The sequence below is a fragment of the Peromyscus californicus genome, unplaced genomic scaffold, assembly GCF_007827085.1.
Source record: "Peromyscus californicus insignis strain IS unplaced genomic scaffold, ASM782708v3 Scaffold_3__1_contigs__length_106647218, whole genome shotgun sequence".
NCBI lineage: Eukaryota > Metazoa > Chordata > Mammalia > Rodentia > Cricetidae > Peromyscus > Peromyscus californicus.
In genome coordinates, this window is record NW_026294551.1 from 40659517 (window position 1) to 40675806 (window position 16290).

The 16290-nt window shown below is 42.7% G+C and overlaps 1 protein-coding gene across 3 annotated transcripts; it reads right to left on the reverse strand.

The window, feature by feature from the left end:
* Positions 1 to 1476: 1476 nt before the first annotated feature.
* LOC128122476 (C-C motif chemokine 12-like) lies at positions 1477 to 15604 on the reverse strand. 3 transcript variants are annotated; one of them, XM_052758087.1, is made up of 3 exons: positions 15470 to 15604; positions 14696 to 14813; positions 1477 to 1615 (listed from the first exon to the last, which is right to left on the reverse strand). In XM_052758087.1, the coding sequence occupies exons 1-3, from the start codon at positions 15543 to 15545 to the stop codon at positions 1510 to 1512; spliced, it is 300 nt and encodes a 99-aa protein (XP_052614047.1). In that variant the 5' UTR covers positions 15546 to 15604; the 3' UTR covers positions 1477 to 1509. The 3 variants fall into 3 exon arrangements, with proteins under 3 accessions (XP_052614047.1, XP_052614048.1, XP_052614046.1); XM_052758088.1 differs by lacking the exons at positions 14696 to 14813; positions 15470 to 15604 and adding exons at positions 1994 to 2108; positions 2811 to 2886; XM_052758086.1 differs by lacking the exon at positions 1477 to 1615 and adding an exon at positions 14030 to 14307.
* Between the last annotated feature and the right edge of the window lie 686 nt (positions 15605 to 16290).

The window sequence follows — 16290 nt, forward strand, 5'->3', positions numbered from 1 at the left end:
CCTAACATGGTGTCAGTTGTGCCAAGGTTTGGGGGCCTGCTACCAATCTAACCAGATAGTGACGCACACAGAGGAGCTTTGGTTGATTAAAATGATGATTTCCTTCCCTGATATCTTCACTTCTTGGTTATTTGATAGTTTTGATTGTCAGCCTGACACAACCTAGAATGGCCTAAGAGGGGAGCCTCAATGAAGGGTGTCTATATCAGACTGACCTGTGGACATGTCTGTGGGAATTATTTTCAGTGCTCTGATTGAAGTTGGAAGACCCTCCCCAAGTACGTTCTGGCAGTGGCTGCCCCATAAAGGGATATAGAAGAAGGAATGTTTTTTTTTCTTACTTGACCTTCACTCTCATTGGCAAGTTCATCTACCTTGTTGCTGCTGATGACTGATGTTGATTCCTTTACTGATACTAGAACTAGCTTCTTTGGGCTTCCACCATAGAATGAAGACCAGTGGTTCTCCAGGAATCCTCCAGGCTTTGGCATCAGATTGGAACTGCCAAGGTACAGAGACACCCATTGCTGGACTACTCGGCCCAACCAGTGTAAGCCAATCCAGTGCACCCTCTTTTAATATGTATTCATTCTGTTGGCTCTGGTTCTCTAGAGAACCATGACTAATACTAATATTGATAGTGTTCCTATTGTGTGTTACATGTAAATGTGTCAGACACAGAGGACATAGCTCTCTATGAATTACAAAGGAAAGTCTTTCATGAGGAAGTTAAGGCAAGCAGGCATAAGGAATATCTTAACAACTTGGTTTGGGCTATGTACACAACCCCTCTCTGAAGAATATACCAAGAAATTTGTTAGCAGCCTACATGCAAAAAGCTTTAAATGATGAAATGAATTGCTCCACTTAATAACCCCTTGATAAGCCTTGTTTCTAGTCAAACACAATCTGGAACACAGTCTGGGGCTAACTGAGCCTAGACCAGTTTGCAGAGCATGCAATGAGGCAAACATGTATCCTTAAGTGAACTTTCAGAGCGAATACCCTACTTACCATTCTATGCTTAGGCACAACTGGGCATGCATATGATAAAAAAGCAGGTGCATTATGGGAAGGGACATGAGTAGTGACCAAAGATTTATGTAACCCAAGCCTGTCAATCAAAATAGAGAACCACCCATTTTAAATCTCTAGTAACCAAGCTCCTTTCCTTGAACCCCATAAAATGAAACCCCAGACAATAAATCAGAACCCTTAAAAATCTTCATGCATGTAGCCTGCTGCTCTCTGATAGTGATCTTATCTTTCCACCACTTTGCTTTGAATAAACATTTCCATGTGACATTTGCAGATCTGTATGAGCTTTTATTTCAGCTATTCAGATAGAATGGATTTTGAATAATTCTGAAATAATCAGAATTATTTCAGGTAAGAGACAAGGATAAGGGAACACCCAGCCCAGACACCATCTACTTGTGACAACTCTGTGCCTGGAAAGTTAGGGGAGAACTTCTGGCTCTGCCTCTCTCTCAGCCCGAGTGTTGAGTGTCAAGCCTGAAGAGTTTGAGACTTCTGGTCCAGGAACTTCATGAAATCACTGACCCACTTCTGCTTGGGGTCTGCACAGATCTCTCTACCCAGCTTGGTCTTGAAGCTGTGGAGAGATGACATGCTAAGAAGTCATGCTCAGGGCATGGCCTGTAGGTCCCCAGACCTCATCCACTCTTGCTCCATAGATGAAGGAGCTGCTGGGCAGGAGGGGAAGACGAGGAAGGGAGAAGGAAGAAGCCTGAGGAGGAAGACTTGGTCTTGCTGTGCTAGTTGAAGCTGTCTCATCTACTGGGTAAAGGACCTGGGGTAAATCCCTCCAAACTCCTGGAAAGCTATGGATCCCCTCTCCTCCAGTCAGTTTCCCTATGTCAGTAAGGAGCCATTCAGACATGAGGCTGTATATGTTGGGTTCATTTGCCTGTGTGTCCTGACCACTATCCCCAGGAACTTTGGCTGGGTATTCTGGGTAGGGATCACTTACATCACAGCTGTCAGGAGACACTGGGTGCTGGTTTTGGTGTAACTCTGCAGCCTCCGCAAAGGGATCTTCCTCGAGGTTACAGAAAGGCAGCAGGCAACTGGAAGGGGCACTTCATCTGAAAGAAAGAGTCAGAGGATGCTATGGGGTGCTCTCACAAGGGAAGGTGAAGGTTGGGCTGTACCGGGGAGCCATGGCTCCCACGTTTCTGTTTTTAGATTCTAGGGACAGAATATGATCTAGGAGTTGATGTCCTCTGTTGAACTGCAGGATTTCTCATTGATGTCTGTTTATAATGAAATCTCATTGATTGATCCCATATTTCTGATACAGGAAAGTAAGTTCTAAGAACTTGCTGCCCATCACCTTGCTACTGTGGGCTTAGAGTCAACCTATTCTTATGCTAAGAAGCCTCCCTCTCCAGTATCCACATGTGGCTGGTGTTCTAGAAGCCTCTCTGGACCACGACCCCAGAGTGCTTCTCCCAGCTTTAATTCCTGTCACTCCTATATTGCTTGAGATGTCCTTCTCACCTACAGGGCCACTTCTGGGCCACTTCTCCCAAGAAGGCTAGGGCAGTATCTGTAGTGGCTGCACACAGCATCTTATCCCAGGGTTGGTGTCATGAGATATCACAGGACCTGGCCTCAGTGGTCTGAACACTTGGTTCTGACTCTCTGGCTAGCTGGGACTTTCTAACTTCTCCTGTAGTCTTAGTCTCTCCATCTTAAAACTGCAGACCCTACATCAGCTCTGGGATGCCTTGTGCTCAGATGTTAGAACCTACTAAACCATTACCTTAGGAAAGAAGATGCCTTACCTGGCTCAGCCATCTCTCCTGGGCTGATGGTGGCAGCTATGAGCAGCAGACACAGAAGCATTGTGGAGATCTTCATGTTGAGAACAAGGACTTTGGAGTGAAGGCTTGAGTCTTCTGGGTTGGTCTAACTCCTCTAATCTGGAGGCTCCATCTGTCTTTTATAGGGAGCAGGGAGCCTGGCAAGGAGGGTGTTGCCTAACGAAAGATGAAAGTGAGATCTGGGCTGTGCTGAGTAGCATCTGAGTATGAGGTGATTGATTGCCTGGAAGGCAGAAGGAAGTAGAAACTGAAAGGTAAGCGTGTGAACCTAGCAACTTAGAGGAAGTGATACCATTGGATCAGGGATTCTGATTTCTTTGGAAGGGAAAAACATCTGTATGGAAGAAAGAATAGACTAAGGTTATCATGATGTAAAGAGAGATCAGAGTCTTCCCTTGAGAGGGTGCCAGGAGGCTGGAGATAGGCTAAATCTTTGCCTCTGGCCATTTTGACACCAGGCTGCTGCAACCCTAAGGCAGGTGGGCTCCTCAGAATCCAGATATGCTCCAAAAAGCTCTGGAAAAGCAGTCAACCCAAGTCTGTAAATCCCCTTCTCTTCTGCCTCCTTCTTTCTCTTCTTGTTACTAGGAATTTTACGTTAGCCAGGGCTTTGCACATGGTACGATAGTATTCTACCACTGAACTACCACTGAACTGCCACGATACCACAGCCCTTCTTCTTCTTCTTCTTCTTCTTCTTCTTCTTCTTCTTCTTCTTCTTCTTCTTCTTCTTCTTCTTCTTCTTCTTCTTCTTCTTTTGTTTTTCGAGACAGGGTTTCTCTGTGTAGTTTTGGTGGCTGTCCTGGATCTCGCTCTGTAGCCCAGGCTGGCCTCGAACTCACAGAGGTCCACCTGGCTCTGCCTCCCGAGTGAAAATTGACTCATTATTAAGAATGCTGTAGTCTTACTATATATATATATATATATATATATATATATATATATATATATATATATATACACACACACACACATACATACATATATATGTATATAGTGTGTGTGCCACAGCCCTTCTTTTTAGGTATTTTTGTTGTTGTTTGGTTTTTGAGATGAGGACCCACTTGGTAGGCCTGGCTACACCAGAACTTACTCGGTCCCCAGGCTGTCCTTGTTCTGTGATTCTCCCATATCAGCCTGGTAAATGCTGCTGTTACAGAATTGCTTTATATATCTGACACAGCCTGCACGTCCCAGAGAACTGGGCAGCATGTGCTAATCCTACAGTAGAGGGGACCTTGAGGTGGGTGGTACCCTATAGGGGCATAACTCTCTATATCATAGAGGTTTCCATTTCTTTGCAGAATCCTTAATATATGTGTGGCTTTTTGTCTGGGAACTTCAACTCACAATCACCCTATTGGTCAAGCACCCTGTTTGATGTGTGTGAAGGCCAAATAGTGCCATGCGCAACAATCCTAGGAAGTCTCATTTTTAGAATCTACTCTAGGCATGGCTTAGTAGGCAGGAAGAAAGTTTTCAAGTGAGGGACATAGTTGGTAAAGACACTCAGGAAGTAATCCCTGGATTATATCCATTATATTAGCCATCATGAGCAAACGGCTAATATTGTACAATTTTTCTGGTTTTTACCCTCTATCAGTCAGACACAACATTTAAATGCAACACATGACAGTAGACATCTAAGGTTGAAATAATCGAAAAGACATCATGACCTAAGGAAGCGTGGGTAGCCAAAATTCTTCAGCATGTCATGAGTCATCATGCTCCTTAATCCAACTGTGTATTTTTTACTGTGTCTTCAGAACCTTTTTCCCGAAATGAAGACTTGTTTCAAGTAAGACTTGAAGTTTGAGTAGGCAAACGGACATAACAAAAGCATGATGAAGTAAAGACACACTATCTTCATTTGAACCTTCACTAAAGCCATGATTATCACCGTTAGTCATTTAGAATATACTAACTAAAGTTCCAAATGCCTTAGACAATTTTCAACATATCTAAACATGAAAAATAATGTAAGAAATATAGAAACTGAGAATCAGGAATATTGTTGGAATTTTGAGCTGTTACTTGGGGTATTCAACTGTCATTGTAGATGAAGAAGAATATCACTCAGCATTTCTGCAGACCACAGCTTCAGCAAAAGTTGGTTCAAGTCTGAGGTGAAAAATTTGAACTAAAGTATTTATCACCTTTAGTATTAAATGCATCTAAGAGTTTACCATCTTAAGAGATTTCTCTTATCCCAATAAGAATGGTTAAGACAAGAAACAAACAAACAAACAAACAAACAAAAAACCAATAACAAGTACTGGAGTGCATATGAGGAAAAGGGCACACTTATTCACCACTGGTGGGAGTGCAACCTGGTGCAGCCACTGTGGAAATCAGTGCGGAGATTCTTCCAAAGCCTAGAAATCGATCTGTCACGTGATCCAACTATACCACTCTATGCCAACCATGCTAACTATACCTTAGGGGACATCTACCCAAACGCCTCTGTATCGTACTCTAGAGATACTTACTCATCTAAGCTCACTGCTGCTCTATACGATATTCAGGAATTGAAAAAAAAACTAATTGTCCACCAATTAATGTATGGATAATGAAAATGTGGCATATTTGCATAATGGGCTGTTATTCATCTGTTGAGAAAAACAAACCTATGACATTAATAGGCAAATGGATAGAACTGGTCACAATCATCTTGAGTGAGATAACCCAGACCCGAACATCACTCTCTCTCTCTCATACGTGGATGCTAGCTTTGAATCTTTACATATATTCTGTTTCATTTGGAATACACATGGATGTCCAGAAACTAGGAAGGGGCCACACTGGGGGCTTTCAGAGGAGGAGATATATAATGAAGTTACATAAAGTGGGAAAAGGGAACAGGAATGTTCAAATGGAGTGGGGGATGGGAGGGCAGGGTAGAGATGGGAGAACTGGGAAGGGTAAATAACACTAAAAACTTTTTGAAAAAGTCATGTGGAAATTTACTAGTGCAGAATATTCCTAAAATATATACTTATACATATAAAAAAAAGTTTAAATGGGGTCACCCTATAACACAGGGACAATGCCCCTGCTAGGTACCACAGGCTGATACATAAAAAAATCCAGTGTGGGATCGGGTTACTTGTTTTGGAGTTGTTGGCCAGTGGAATCTCATAAACCCCCAAACATTACAGGCTATTGTCATTGCTTTTAGTTACTCTCCAGAACCTGACAGTGAAACCCTATTGCTGAAGACACCACATGCTTCAGTCATAGAACATGGAGAAGTCACATTAATACTGACCTGGAATTTTCCTCCCTGCTAGCTAGCTTTCATATGTTGAAAGTGCTAAGTATGCTACTGGAGGAGAAAAGTCATCATCAGTCTCTGAGAGCTACAGTAATGCTGGCCTGGCAAGACAAGCCCCTTGGTATAATAGAGGCGTGAATGTTATGGGAACAGCAAGATACTTCCTGGTTGGATTTAAGATGCACTCCATAAGCTGAAACTGGTGAGGCACACATATATGAGTGCACACAGACCCACATACATCTTACATAGGCATTCCAAAAAACAGTAATATTGCGAATTGGCTACAGGTTCTATTATTCAGTTATTATTATTATTATTTTTTTTTAGAGATTTTAGGGACAGATTGACTTTGTTCCATAAACAAAAACAAAACAAAACAAAAAACCGAAAGCCAACTATGATCGTTTATTTTATTGCACAAGACTCAAAAAAAAAAAAGACAGAGTTCTTAGCTAGGATTTAAAACATTTGTCAAGACTTTCAAGTTTGAGTTAGTGTCATTAATCATAAGACTGTCTGGAATGCTGGACAGCAGCTTTTAAACAGTGTCTCTTTTCTTGAGTTAGATATTGCACCATCAGCTAAACCTTCTGTAAGGCTGGTTAACTGGTTAGACTTCATGACTGTGGAGAGGCTGAAATGCTGCAAGTCTAGAGCCTAATTACACTTTGCCTTGAACTGTCTTTAGCATCCATATAACCACTGCTTCCCCATGTCTGTGTGGGACCTGATAGCCTGTGACTGACGGATGGAAACCTTTTGGAATGTATCAACTTCCCAGAACTCTGATTTCCACCAGCTAAAAATCTACGAATACTGTCAGACAGCGTCTAAGGCCCACAGCAGAAGTGTCTCCACTTTGCTGTAACCATTTACTTCATGTTTCTGTCCATGTATTGCAAAATTGTCTTTATTTATGAGTTTCTTTGCTCTGGTGCTAAAAAAACTTCATCAAACTGTTACCACCTTGGACAATGGACTTTGAGGTGACATAATTCTGTATGCCTGGGTCATGATCACTTATATCTAGCTCGTATTCCTTTAGTGGTGAGAGTTGTGGTTTTTGTTTCTGTTTTTAGTTTTGCATTGACAGAAGAGTGTCAGTGAAGAAAGTTGAATGCTAGCAAATGAACAAACTCAGTGGTCAGAAATAAAAAACATAAGCAGAGTGTGTTGAACTGTAAAAGGACACCCAAAAGAATAGGATTTTAATAACCAATTCAGATTAAACCAGTGGACCATGAACTGTATTAAGGAATGCCCAAGACCAATCAGAATTCATCCACATTCATCCAAGAAGTCAATGTTGGGGCATGAAAGCATGGGCCATGGAGAACAGCTAAAGCTTGGCACTGTGTGACAGCATTGGAGTCTCCTGGAAACCTCAGGCATGAAGGAGCTATGGAGAAAAGCTGTGGCAGGGTTGTTGACCTTGATGAGACCAGAGAGAGATAACTGGTCTCTGTTTCAGTGTAGACACTAAAATATTAGAGATTCCAGGGTCATGGTATGACCACCAAGGATAACAGCAAGCGTGGAATGAAGCCAACCTGCGCCTACCAGACATTCTGTGTATACTGCAGATGGCAGAGTTGGTGAAGTGGAGCTGCCCACATCGTTTGGAGCTCAAAAGATCATGAATGAGTCCCTGATGACGGATACTGAGATATCTACACTGTTGAATTTTAATTTTTGTTTACTTTGATGTGATTTTAACTATGTAATGATTCTTATCTCTTGGAACAAGAAAATAGATAACTTAATTTGGATTTTAAATTAACCTGCAGTTAAGAGACATTTAACTTTCAAAGATATACTGTTAGAATTTTTTTTAAAGATTATACTACTTTTATAGTTATACTATGTTTTATATTATGGTTTTAACATTTAATCTTGGGGACAAACAGGAAAGGGAAGGTTACATTAACGTCGACAATGGGTGGAATATCTCGCTAGCTTCTGTTGTCAACTTGGCACACTTGGCAAGAGGAAACCTCAAATAAGGCATTGTTTCCATTAGTCTGTGGGCATGTCTGGGAGGCATTTTCTTCATTGCTAATTGACATAGAAGGATCCAGCCCACTGTGGTTAGTGTCATCCCTAGACAGATGGACCTGGGCTGTAGAAGAAAGGCAGCTGAGCTAGCCAGGGTGAGCAAACAAGTAGATGTGTTCCTCCATGGTCTATGCTTCAGTCCCTGCCTTGAGTTCTTGCCTTGGCTTCTCTCAATGACAGACTTTAACCTACAAGCCAAATTGCTTTTTTTGGTCAGTGTTTATCATTGGGAACAGAAAGCAAACAAGAACACATATGGTGGGCCTTTTCCTTAGGTTGTCTGGGCCAAACTTTGCTATGGGTCTTGCTTGGAAAGGTAGAAATTTTACAAGACTGAGGCTTGCATGTGGAAGGTGCATGACTGAGGGGCAGCCTTTACCCAGGCCCTCTTCCTCTTGACTCTCTGCTCCCAGGCTGTTAATGGCCAGCCTCATTGTCCTCTCACCATGCCTGTTCCACCATGATGAACTGTCTACGCTCTGAAACTCTAGTCTAAAACAAACCCTTTAGCCCTTAACATGCATTTGTCAACACTTTGTGCTTGTGCCGCACTTACTGCAGGGTGTTTCGTCCCAACAAGGTAACTAGGACAGCCACCTACAATTTCTCCAGCTTTACCTTCTCCAAGTTATATAATTTCGAATTTTAAGCAGTAAATAGACTTACATCTATGATTCATTTATGTCATTTTTTTTTGTAAAAAAAATAGGTCTGTCTCTAAGCTCATTTTCTTTTTTACAGTTTTCACATTCATTACAGTACTGTTTGCTGAAAATACTATCCTTTCTTCCTTGAATTGTCCCTGCTACTTTTCAAAGGTAATTTGTGTGGATCTATTTCTGTCCCATTGATTTATTTTCTATTATATCGTCAGTCCCATGGCATCTCCATGACTGTAGCTGTGTGATAAGTCTTGGGGTCAGATAATGTGAGTCCTCTGACTTTATTTTTCAGTGTTGTGTTAACTCATCTGGGTATTTGCCTCTCTGTGTAAACTTTAGAACAGGTTTGTCAATATCCATCAGAGAACTTGCTGGGATTTTGACCGAAATTGTTGAATGAAGAGGTCATCTGGGGAAGAGCTTAGAGTCTGACAGTATTGAGTCTCCCACCTGCGAACACAGAGATCTCACCATTGACAGAGTGCTTTCTCCTTTCACAGAGGTTTGTAGTTGTTCTCATAAATAGTGTACATTTTTCCTTAGACTGAGTCCAATGTAGTTGCTTTTTGTTGCTAATATAAGTGATTTAGAATCATTAAATTTAGTTTGAACTGTTCGTTACTGATATACAGGAAGTTGTTGAATCTTAGACATTATTAGCCTTTGTGCTCTGTGACCTTTGTTTGTGTGCAAATGTGTGTGTGTGTGTGTGTGTGTGTGTGTGTGTGTGTGTGTGTGTGTGTGAGAGAGAGAGAGAGAGAGAGAGAGAGAGAGAGAGATTGATGGGTATGTGTATGCATGTTGGGAGACAGTGGTTGGACACCCATATGAAGACCAGAGGTTGAAGTTGGATATCTTAATCATTTCCTATTCTATTGTTTTAGACATGGTCTCTCCCCCAACCTTGGATCTTGCTGTTTTTTGGTAGGCTGACTAGCCAGCAAGACTCCATAATCTACCCATTGCCTCCTACCTCTGAATTTACTTTGCATATGGATATTACCATGCCTGTTTGTTTTTTTCCTAATGTGGGAGCTGTGTGATCCAACTGGGCTCTCATGTTTGAGCACCAAATGCTTTACCCACCAACCCATATTCTGTGTCAATTCTGAAATCCTTCTATGATCATGAACTGATTATAAGAGTTTTATTTTTATATCTGTCATTGATTCTCTGCAAAGGTCAATCATGTTTTTCTTAAAGGCAACTTAATGTCCTTCCATCTTTGTGTCTCTCTGTTTTCCTGTCTGTGTTGATGAGTCAGTTGGGACTTCCACTGATGTGACATTGTGGAGGTGAGAGGGAGCATCCTTGCTAGTCTCAGTGTTGAGAGAACAGCATTTGCAGTGAGTGTGGAATCCACTACAGGTCACTGTGGATGTTTATTAGGTTGAAGAAGCTTCCTTCTGTTCCAAGTGTGTTGAGATGTATTTTTTGTTTTAGAACCCTGATGGTTATGCACTTTTGTTAAATGCTTTTCAGTGTCTATTGAAAATATCATGTGACTTCTCTTCCTTCAGCTGATTGATGTGAAAGATTACAATAATGAATGTTTGAATAGTTTTTAAGTTGTGAGATCTTATTCATATGTATGCGTGTGTGTGCATTCCTGTGTGTTTGTATGTGTGTGTGTGTGTGTGAACATGTGTGTGTGTGTGTGTGTGTGTGTGTGTGTGTGTGTGTGTGAACATGTGTGTGTGTGTGTGTGTGTGTATGCGTTATATTGGTGCTTGCTAATGCATGTGTGGTTGTGCTGACCTGTGGATTTGTATGTGGTTAGAGGTTGACATTGGGATGTCTTTCTCAACCACATCTGCAACTCATTCTTTGTGACAGAGTATCTTCCATGAGCCTGGAGATGGCCATTTCAGCTGGGCTAGGTGGCTAGGGGGCATTCAGGGTACATCTTGCCGATGCTTTTCTTTTCTTTGATATACTATGTGGCTTCTAATGGGTCAGGAAGAAGAAACAGATGACAGTATTGACTCTTCTTGCTGGTCATCTCAGCACAGCATGTCTCTGTCTATATGGATCTTCCTGGCCTCAGAGAGGGAAGTTTCAAGTGCTCACTCTGCTTTTATGTTTTGGAACAAATTGTTGAGCCTGGGTATCATTTGCAGCTTCAGTGCTCAATAGAATTCATGGGTATAATCTGCTGGGAGGTCGTTGTGCTTTCAGGGCTGGAAGACTATTATTATCCAATTTACATAATTGATATAGACATATCTTGATTATCCCTATTTCTCTATGAGAGTTTTGGCAGAGTGTGTTTTTCAAGAAATGGAATAGCCTTTTCTATGCTTTCAAGGTTTGGACCTAGAGTTCTTACTAATCTTTTATTCTCCCTGATCCTGCCTTGTCTATGGCAGTAGTAGGGATAGTCCTTCTGCATTTCTGACAGTAGTAATCTGCACCTTTGTTCATTTCATGTGGCTGCTCTAGATGATGGTTTACTGCTTTTATTGTTCTTCTCAAAGACCCAACTTTAGTCTCATGGATTTTTATTTACCTATACTCTTGTTTTCCTTTCAATCTTCTGCTTGATTTAGGTTTATGTTGCACACAGACATATACAAACACATATGTCACAGAAATAAGTAACTGGGAAGGAGAGAATGCCAGGAAGAGGAGTCCTTGCCTTTTAATGGATGCTCATGAGCTCTTAGGAATTGTCCTTGGGACTGAAGCACAGAGATTACCTCTAGTAGTTATCTTCTTGTCACTGGAGTTGGAGATGGGTGCTACCATAGCTGGTTCTTTATCTAGAAGCTGGAGGATCTGAACTCAGGTCCTCTCAGTAGATGGAGCACTTTACCCACTGCTCTCTCTCTCTCTCTCTCTCTCTCTCTCTCTCTCTCTCTCTCTCTCTCTCCTGTCCACTCTGAAACCTCTCTATGATACCTGACAGAAACACTTAAGGAGGATGCATTTATTTTTGTCTCACACTTCCAGAGAGCACAGTCCATCACAGCCTTTGGATGGCATTGTGATAAGAACAGCTTGGTCCATATTTTTAGGAGCTTGGGTCTGAACATACTTCAGCAGCAGACAGGAAGCAAGGTGGGCTATAATCTCCCATGACCTGCTCCATGTCACTCACTTCTAGAGTTTTTCTTCCTTCCCTAAAGGTTGTACCATCTCCCTCAAATATGTCTGGCTAAGAAACAAGTGTTCAAGCACGTGAGCCTAGGAGGGACATTTCACATCACACTATAATGATTATATTAGTCTATTCCTACTACTAAACATAATACCTTAGACAAAATAACTTATAAGAAGAGAGATCGATTGCTCAAATTCTGGAGTTGGTGATGCTGAAAATAAGGTCCTGGCAGATTTGGTGTCTGGCAATGGCTTGCTCTGCTTTGATTCTGCACACCTTCTGTGTGTTCTCCCATGGAGAGAGCAAAACAATTCCACCCCTCCTCCAGCCTCTTTTATTAACATGGATATCACTTAGGAAGGCAGACACCTCTCTTTTGACTCCATCATCTGCCGAAGGCCCTGCCTCTTAAGCACACCACAATGCACGCTACAGTTTGTATGTGACTCTTCCTAAATGGATACATGCTGGAAGCTTGGCCCCTACCTAGCAAGGTGGGGGTGAGATGGTGGAGGGGCCTTTAAGTACAGGGGCCGAGATGAAGGAAACTTTGGCGCTGGGAGCTCTGCCCTTGTGAAAGTATTGATGCTAAGAGTGCTTTGAAGATACAGAGATGAATCATCGCGGTCACTCTACGTGCCTGGCCCCTTTGGCACACAGCACATTTCCTTTCTGACTCTCTTCTGTGTTGTGATGATGCCAGGTTGCCTCACCAGTGGCCATCTATGTTGTTTGGGCCCTCTGTCTTGACTTGTAAAGCAAGTAACCTTACTGTCTTCATACGGTACACACAATCAATACAAGTGGCTAAGACTAGATTCCAATATGACTCTTGGAGCAGCACAGACATTCAGTCCATAACACAATTAAATTAATTTTAAGTCTAAAGAACTTCCAGCCCCTTAAATAACTGCTGTGTGAGACTGTAAGGGATGAATTCATATTTAGGGTCCTTTGTTTCCCTTCTACAACATTCCACACAGCATTGTTCTATCCTGTTATTTCTGATTTCACCCTTGCTAGCACCTAGCTTAGACTCTTGAGGTCTTCTTTTACCATCACAGTGGCTGCTCCTAGGCCCTTTCTTCCTCATGGCATCCTGTGCTCAGACCTGTCAACCCCTTTTCTTCCTGCCTCTCAGTGTGTCCCTGTCCTTACAGTTTGAGACCACTTACTGAGTTCTTACTGCTTTCCCACCCTGAAGTCCAAGAGGCCCTACAATAAGGCAGCAACCTTTCATTTCTAGTGCCTACCACCAATTCCTCCAGTGTTGGGGCTCACAGCTGGCTAGATTCCTTTCTCTGGCTCAGTCCCCTCTCCTCTGTTCTGGAGAGCTCAGAAGAGCACTGTGCATTGGCAGTCTATCATGTCCACTGCCCTTGCACAGCAGATGTGTTGGAGAGCCATCCTCCTAAAAAAAAATCCAAAAATAGATGTGGGACATAGATGTCTAGTTTTTCTTGTTGGTCTGGCTTCACTCTTAACATGTTACTACTCTGGGCTTCTGAATTTATTACATGGGAAAACCTGCAGAGAAAAATCCCTCTACTGTTGCAAGAGGTCATGAAAGGGACTCTGTAAAAAGATAGGTGTGATGAGAAAAGAAATAGGCTTAGAGAAGCTCATGAATAAGGGTAGGTAATGGGAGGGCTGGAGCTAGAGGACTAGAGGGGCCTGGCATATCCTGCCACATTCTTCTTCAACCTCAGGGGAGTCCAGCCTAGCCAAAAGACATTCCTGCAGGATGATCCTACACTCTGTCACCCGTTACCATGGGGTTTTCCCTTTCAGCTTAATAGGACCCAAAATTAGAGTAATGTAATTAAAAACACATATGTATTTTCCTTTGAAAACACCACAGCCATATAATAACGCTGAACACAGCAGTAGGGAACACACACTTCACACAAAGAAACACTGATTCCCCAAGAATACAAAAGCTTGCATAATGTTGATGCACCATGGATGGATCTCAAAGTCCCACAGGCAGGTGGGAGGAAGAACACTGACATTTTTGCTAATAATTTAACTGAGTTCATATAAAATAAATATACAATTTGTAAATTAAATTCAGTTTATTTGGCCAAAATATAACTTAAATATCATTAAATATTATTTAAGCAAGTCTATGTTTTAAATTATTAAAAGCATCTCTCTTTAGATGTTGTAATAAATTACCATTGCACTGCCCATGGAGAAAGGTTAGGGGAAAATACAGAAGATTTCCATGAGGCTCTCAGCCTTGACATGAAGATTCAAGGATGCTGAGTTTGAGACTTCCGATCCAAGTGCTTTATGGAGTTCTCAACCCACTTCTCCTTGGGGTCAGCACAGATTTCCTTATCCATTATGGTCTTGAAGCTGTTGGGAGAGGGCATGGTTAGGCAAAGTGCTCCATGGGTTCTGTTCAGGGCATAGCCCAGAACAGAGCCTCCCCCACTTGTCCATAGATGAAGAGTCAGGAGAGAAGATCGAGAAAGTTGAAAGAAAGGAGACTTGGGGAGGAGCCCTGTTCTTGCTCTCCTAGCTGAATCTCTCTAATCTCCTGCCTAAATGAATGGGGTACAGTCTCTCCAAACTGATGGAAATTTGTGGATTCTCTAACGGGCTTAGTTTTCCTAGGTGAAGAAAGGACCAGGTGGGTAAGACAATCTATTTGTTTGATTCATGGCCATGAGTCCAGACTTCTCTCTCTCTCTTACTCCTCAGATAGGAAATTGGCTTGGTGTGCTGGGCACAGACTACTTACATCACAGCTTTCCAGGGACACTGGGTGCTGGTGATTCTCTGGTAGCTCTTCAGCCTCCGGACTGGGATCTTCTGATTAGTCATCTTATAACAGCAGGTGACTGGGACGAACACTGCATCTGAAAATAATTGTGCAAAGAAAGAGAGAATTAGAAGGCATTGCAGGGTGCTCTCACAAAGGAAAGAGAAGGCTGGGTAGTACCTAAGAGTCATGGCTCCCGAGTCCTGTATCTAGAGCCCAGTCACTTACAGAATATGTCCTAGCTGTTGACTGGGTAGAGAAAAAAAACCTCATCAATTTCTGACACAGGAAAGTAAGTTCTAAGAACTTCCTGCCCCTCACCTTGCTGCTCTGGGCTTAGAGTCAACCTATTTTTAGGCTAAGAAGCCTCTCCAGTGTCCACATGTGGCTGGTGTTCTAGAAGCCTCTCTGGACCACGACCCCAGAGTGCTTCTTCCAGCTTTAATTCCTGTCACTCCTCTATTGCTTGAGATGTCCTTCTCACCCATAGGGCTACTCCTGGGCCACCTCCCCAAACAAGGCTAGGGCAGTATCTGTAGTGGCTGCACACAGCATCTTATCCCAGAGTTGGTGTCATGAGACATCACAGGGCCTGGGCTCAGTGGTCTGAACATTTGGTTCTGGCTCTCTGACTAACTGTGACACAATGGCTCATTCTAACTTCTCCTGCAGTCCAAGTCTCTCCATCTTAAAACTGCAGACCACACAGCAACTCTGAGTTGTGCTGAGAGATTGGGAAAGGAAAAGCCTCACCTGGCCCAGCTACCACCTGTGGGCTGATGGTGGCAGCTATGAGCAGCAGGCACAGAAGCGCGGTGGAGATTTTCATGTTGAGGTCAAAGGCTTCGGAATGAAAGCTGGAGGCTTCAGGAGTTAGTGTCACAATCTCTGCTCCTCTGGAGGCCCCATCTGTCTATTTATAAGGAGCAGGGAACTTGCTAGGATCCTATCGAAGGAAGGATGAAGATCCTCTGGGTTGTGCTGAGTAGGCATCAGACCCCGGGGTGATTTCCTCACAGCCGGAAGGAAGCTGCACAGTTTCTGTCTACTGGCAGTTTAGACCAAGAAACAGAGGTGAAAAGGTAGACAGCTGAGCACAGCAATGTGGAAGGAATTATATCACTGGACAAGGGGTTTTCGTTCCTATGAAATAGAAAAACATCTGTATGGAAGAAAGAACAGAAACTAGAAGTCACAGTGGAGTAAAGAGAGGCCAGGATCTGCCTCTTGGATGGTGCCAGGAGGCTGCAGATAGGCTAAGTCTTTGCCTTTGGCCTTTATTACACCAGGCCACTGCAACCCTGAAGAAGGTGGGCTCCTTAGAACCCAATTGGGCTCCAAATAATCCTGGAGGAATGACAGCATCCAGAGTTTGCCGATCTCTTTCTTTTCCTCTTCCTTCCTTCCTTTCTTCCTTTTTTTAAAAAAATCATGTTGTACCTGTTAGGCCTTGCACATGCTAGGCATGCACTCTACCACTATGCTGCAGCTACATGACCTAACCAGCACTCCTTTCTTTCCCTTCTCTCCCTCTCTCTCTCTCTCCCTCCCTCCTTCCTTCCTTTCTTTCTTTT

Excerpts from the sequence above, each read along its gene's own strand:
- LOC128122476 (XM_052758087.1), bottom strand. The coding sequence starts at position 15,545 with ATGAAAATCTCCACCGCGCTTCTGTGCCTGCTGCTCATAGCTGCCACC. Across the intron at positions 14,814-15,469 it reads ACAGGTGGTAGCTGGGCCAG|ATGCAGTGTTCGTCCCAGTC; the intron begins GTGAGGCTTTTC and ends AATTATTTTCAG. Across the intron at positions 1,616-14,695 it reads TGTCCCTGGAAAGCTGTGAT|CTTCAAGACCAAGCTGGGTA; the intron begins GTAAGTAGTCTG and ends ATCTCTCCACAG.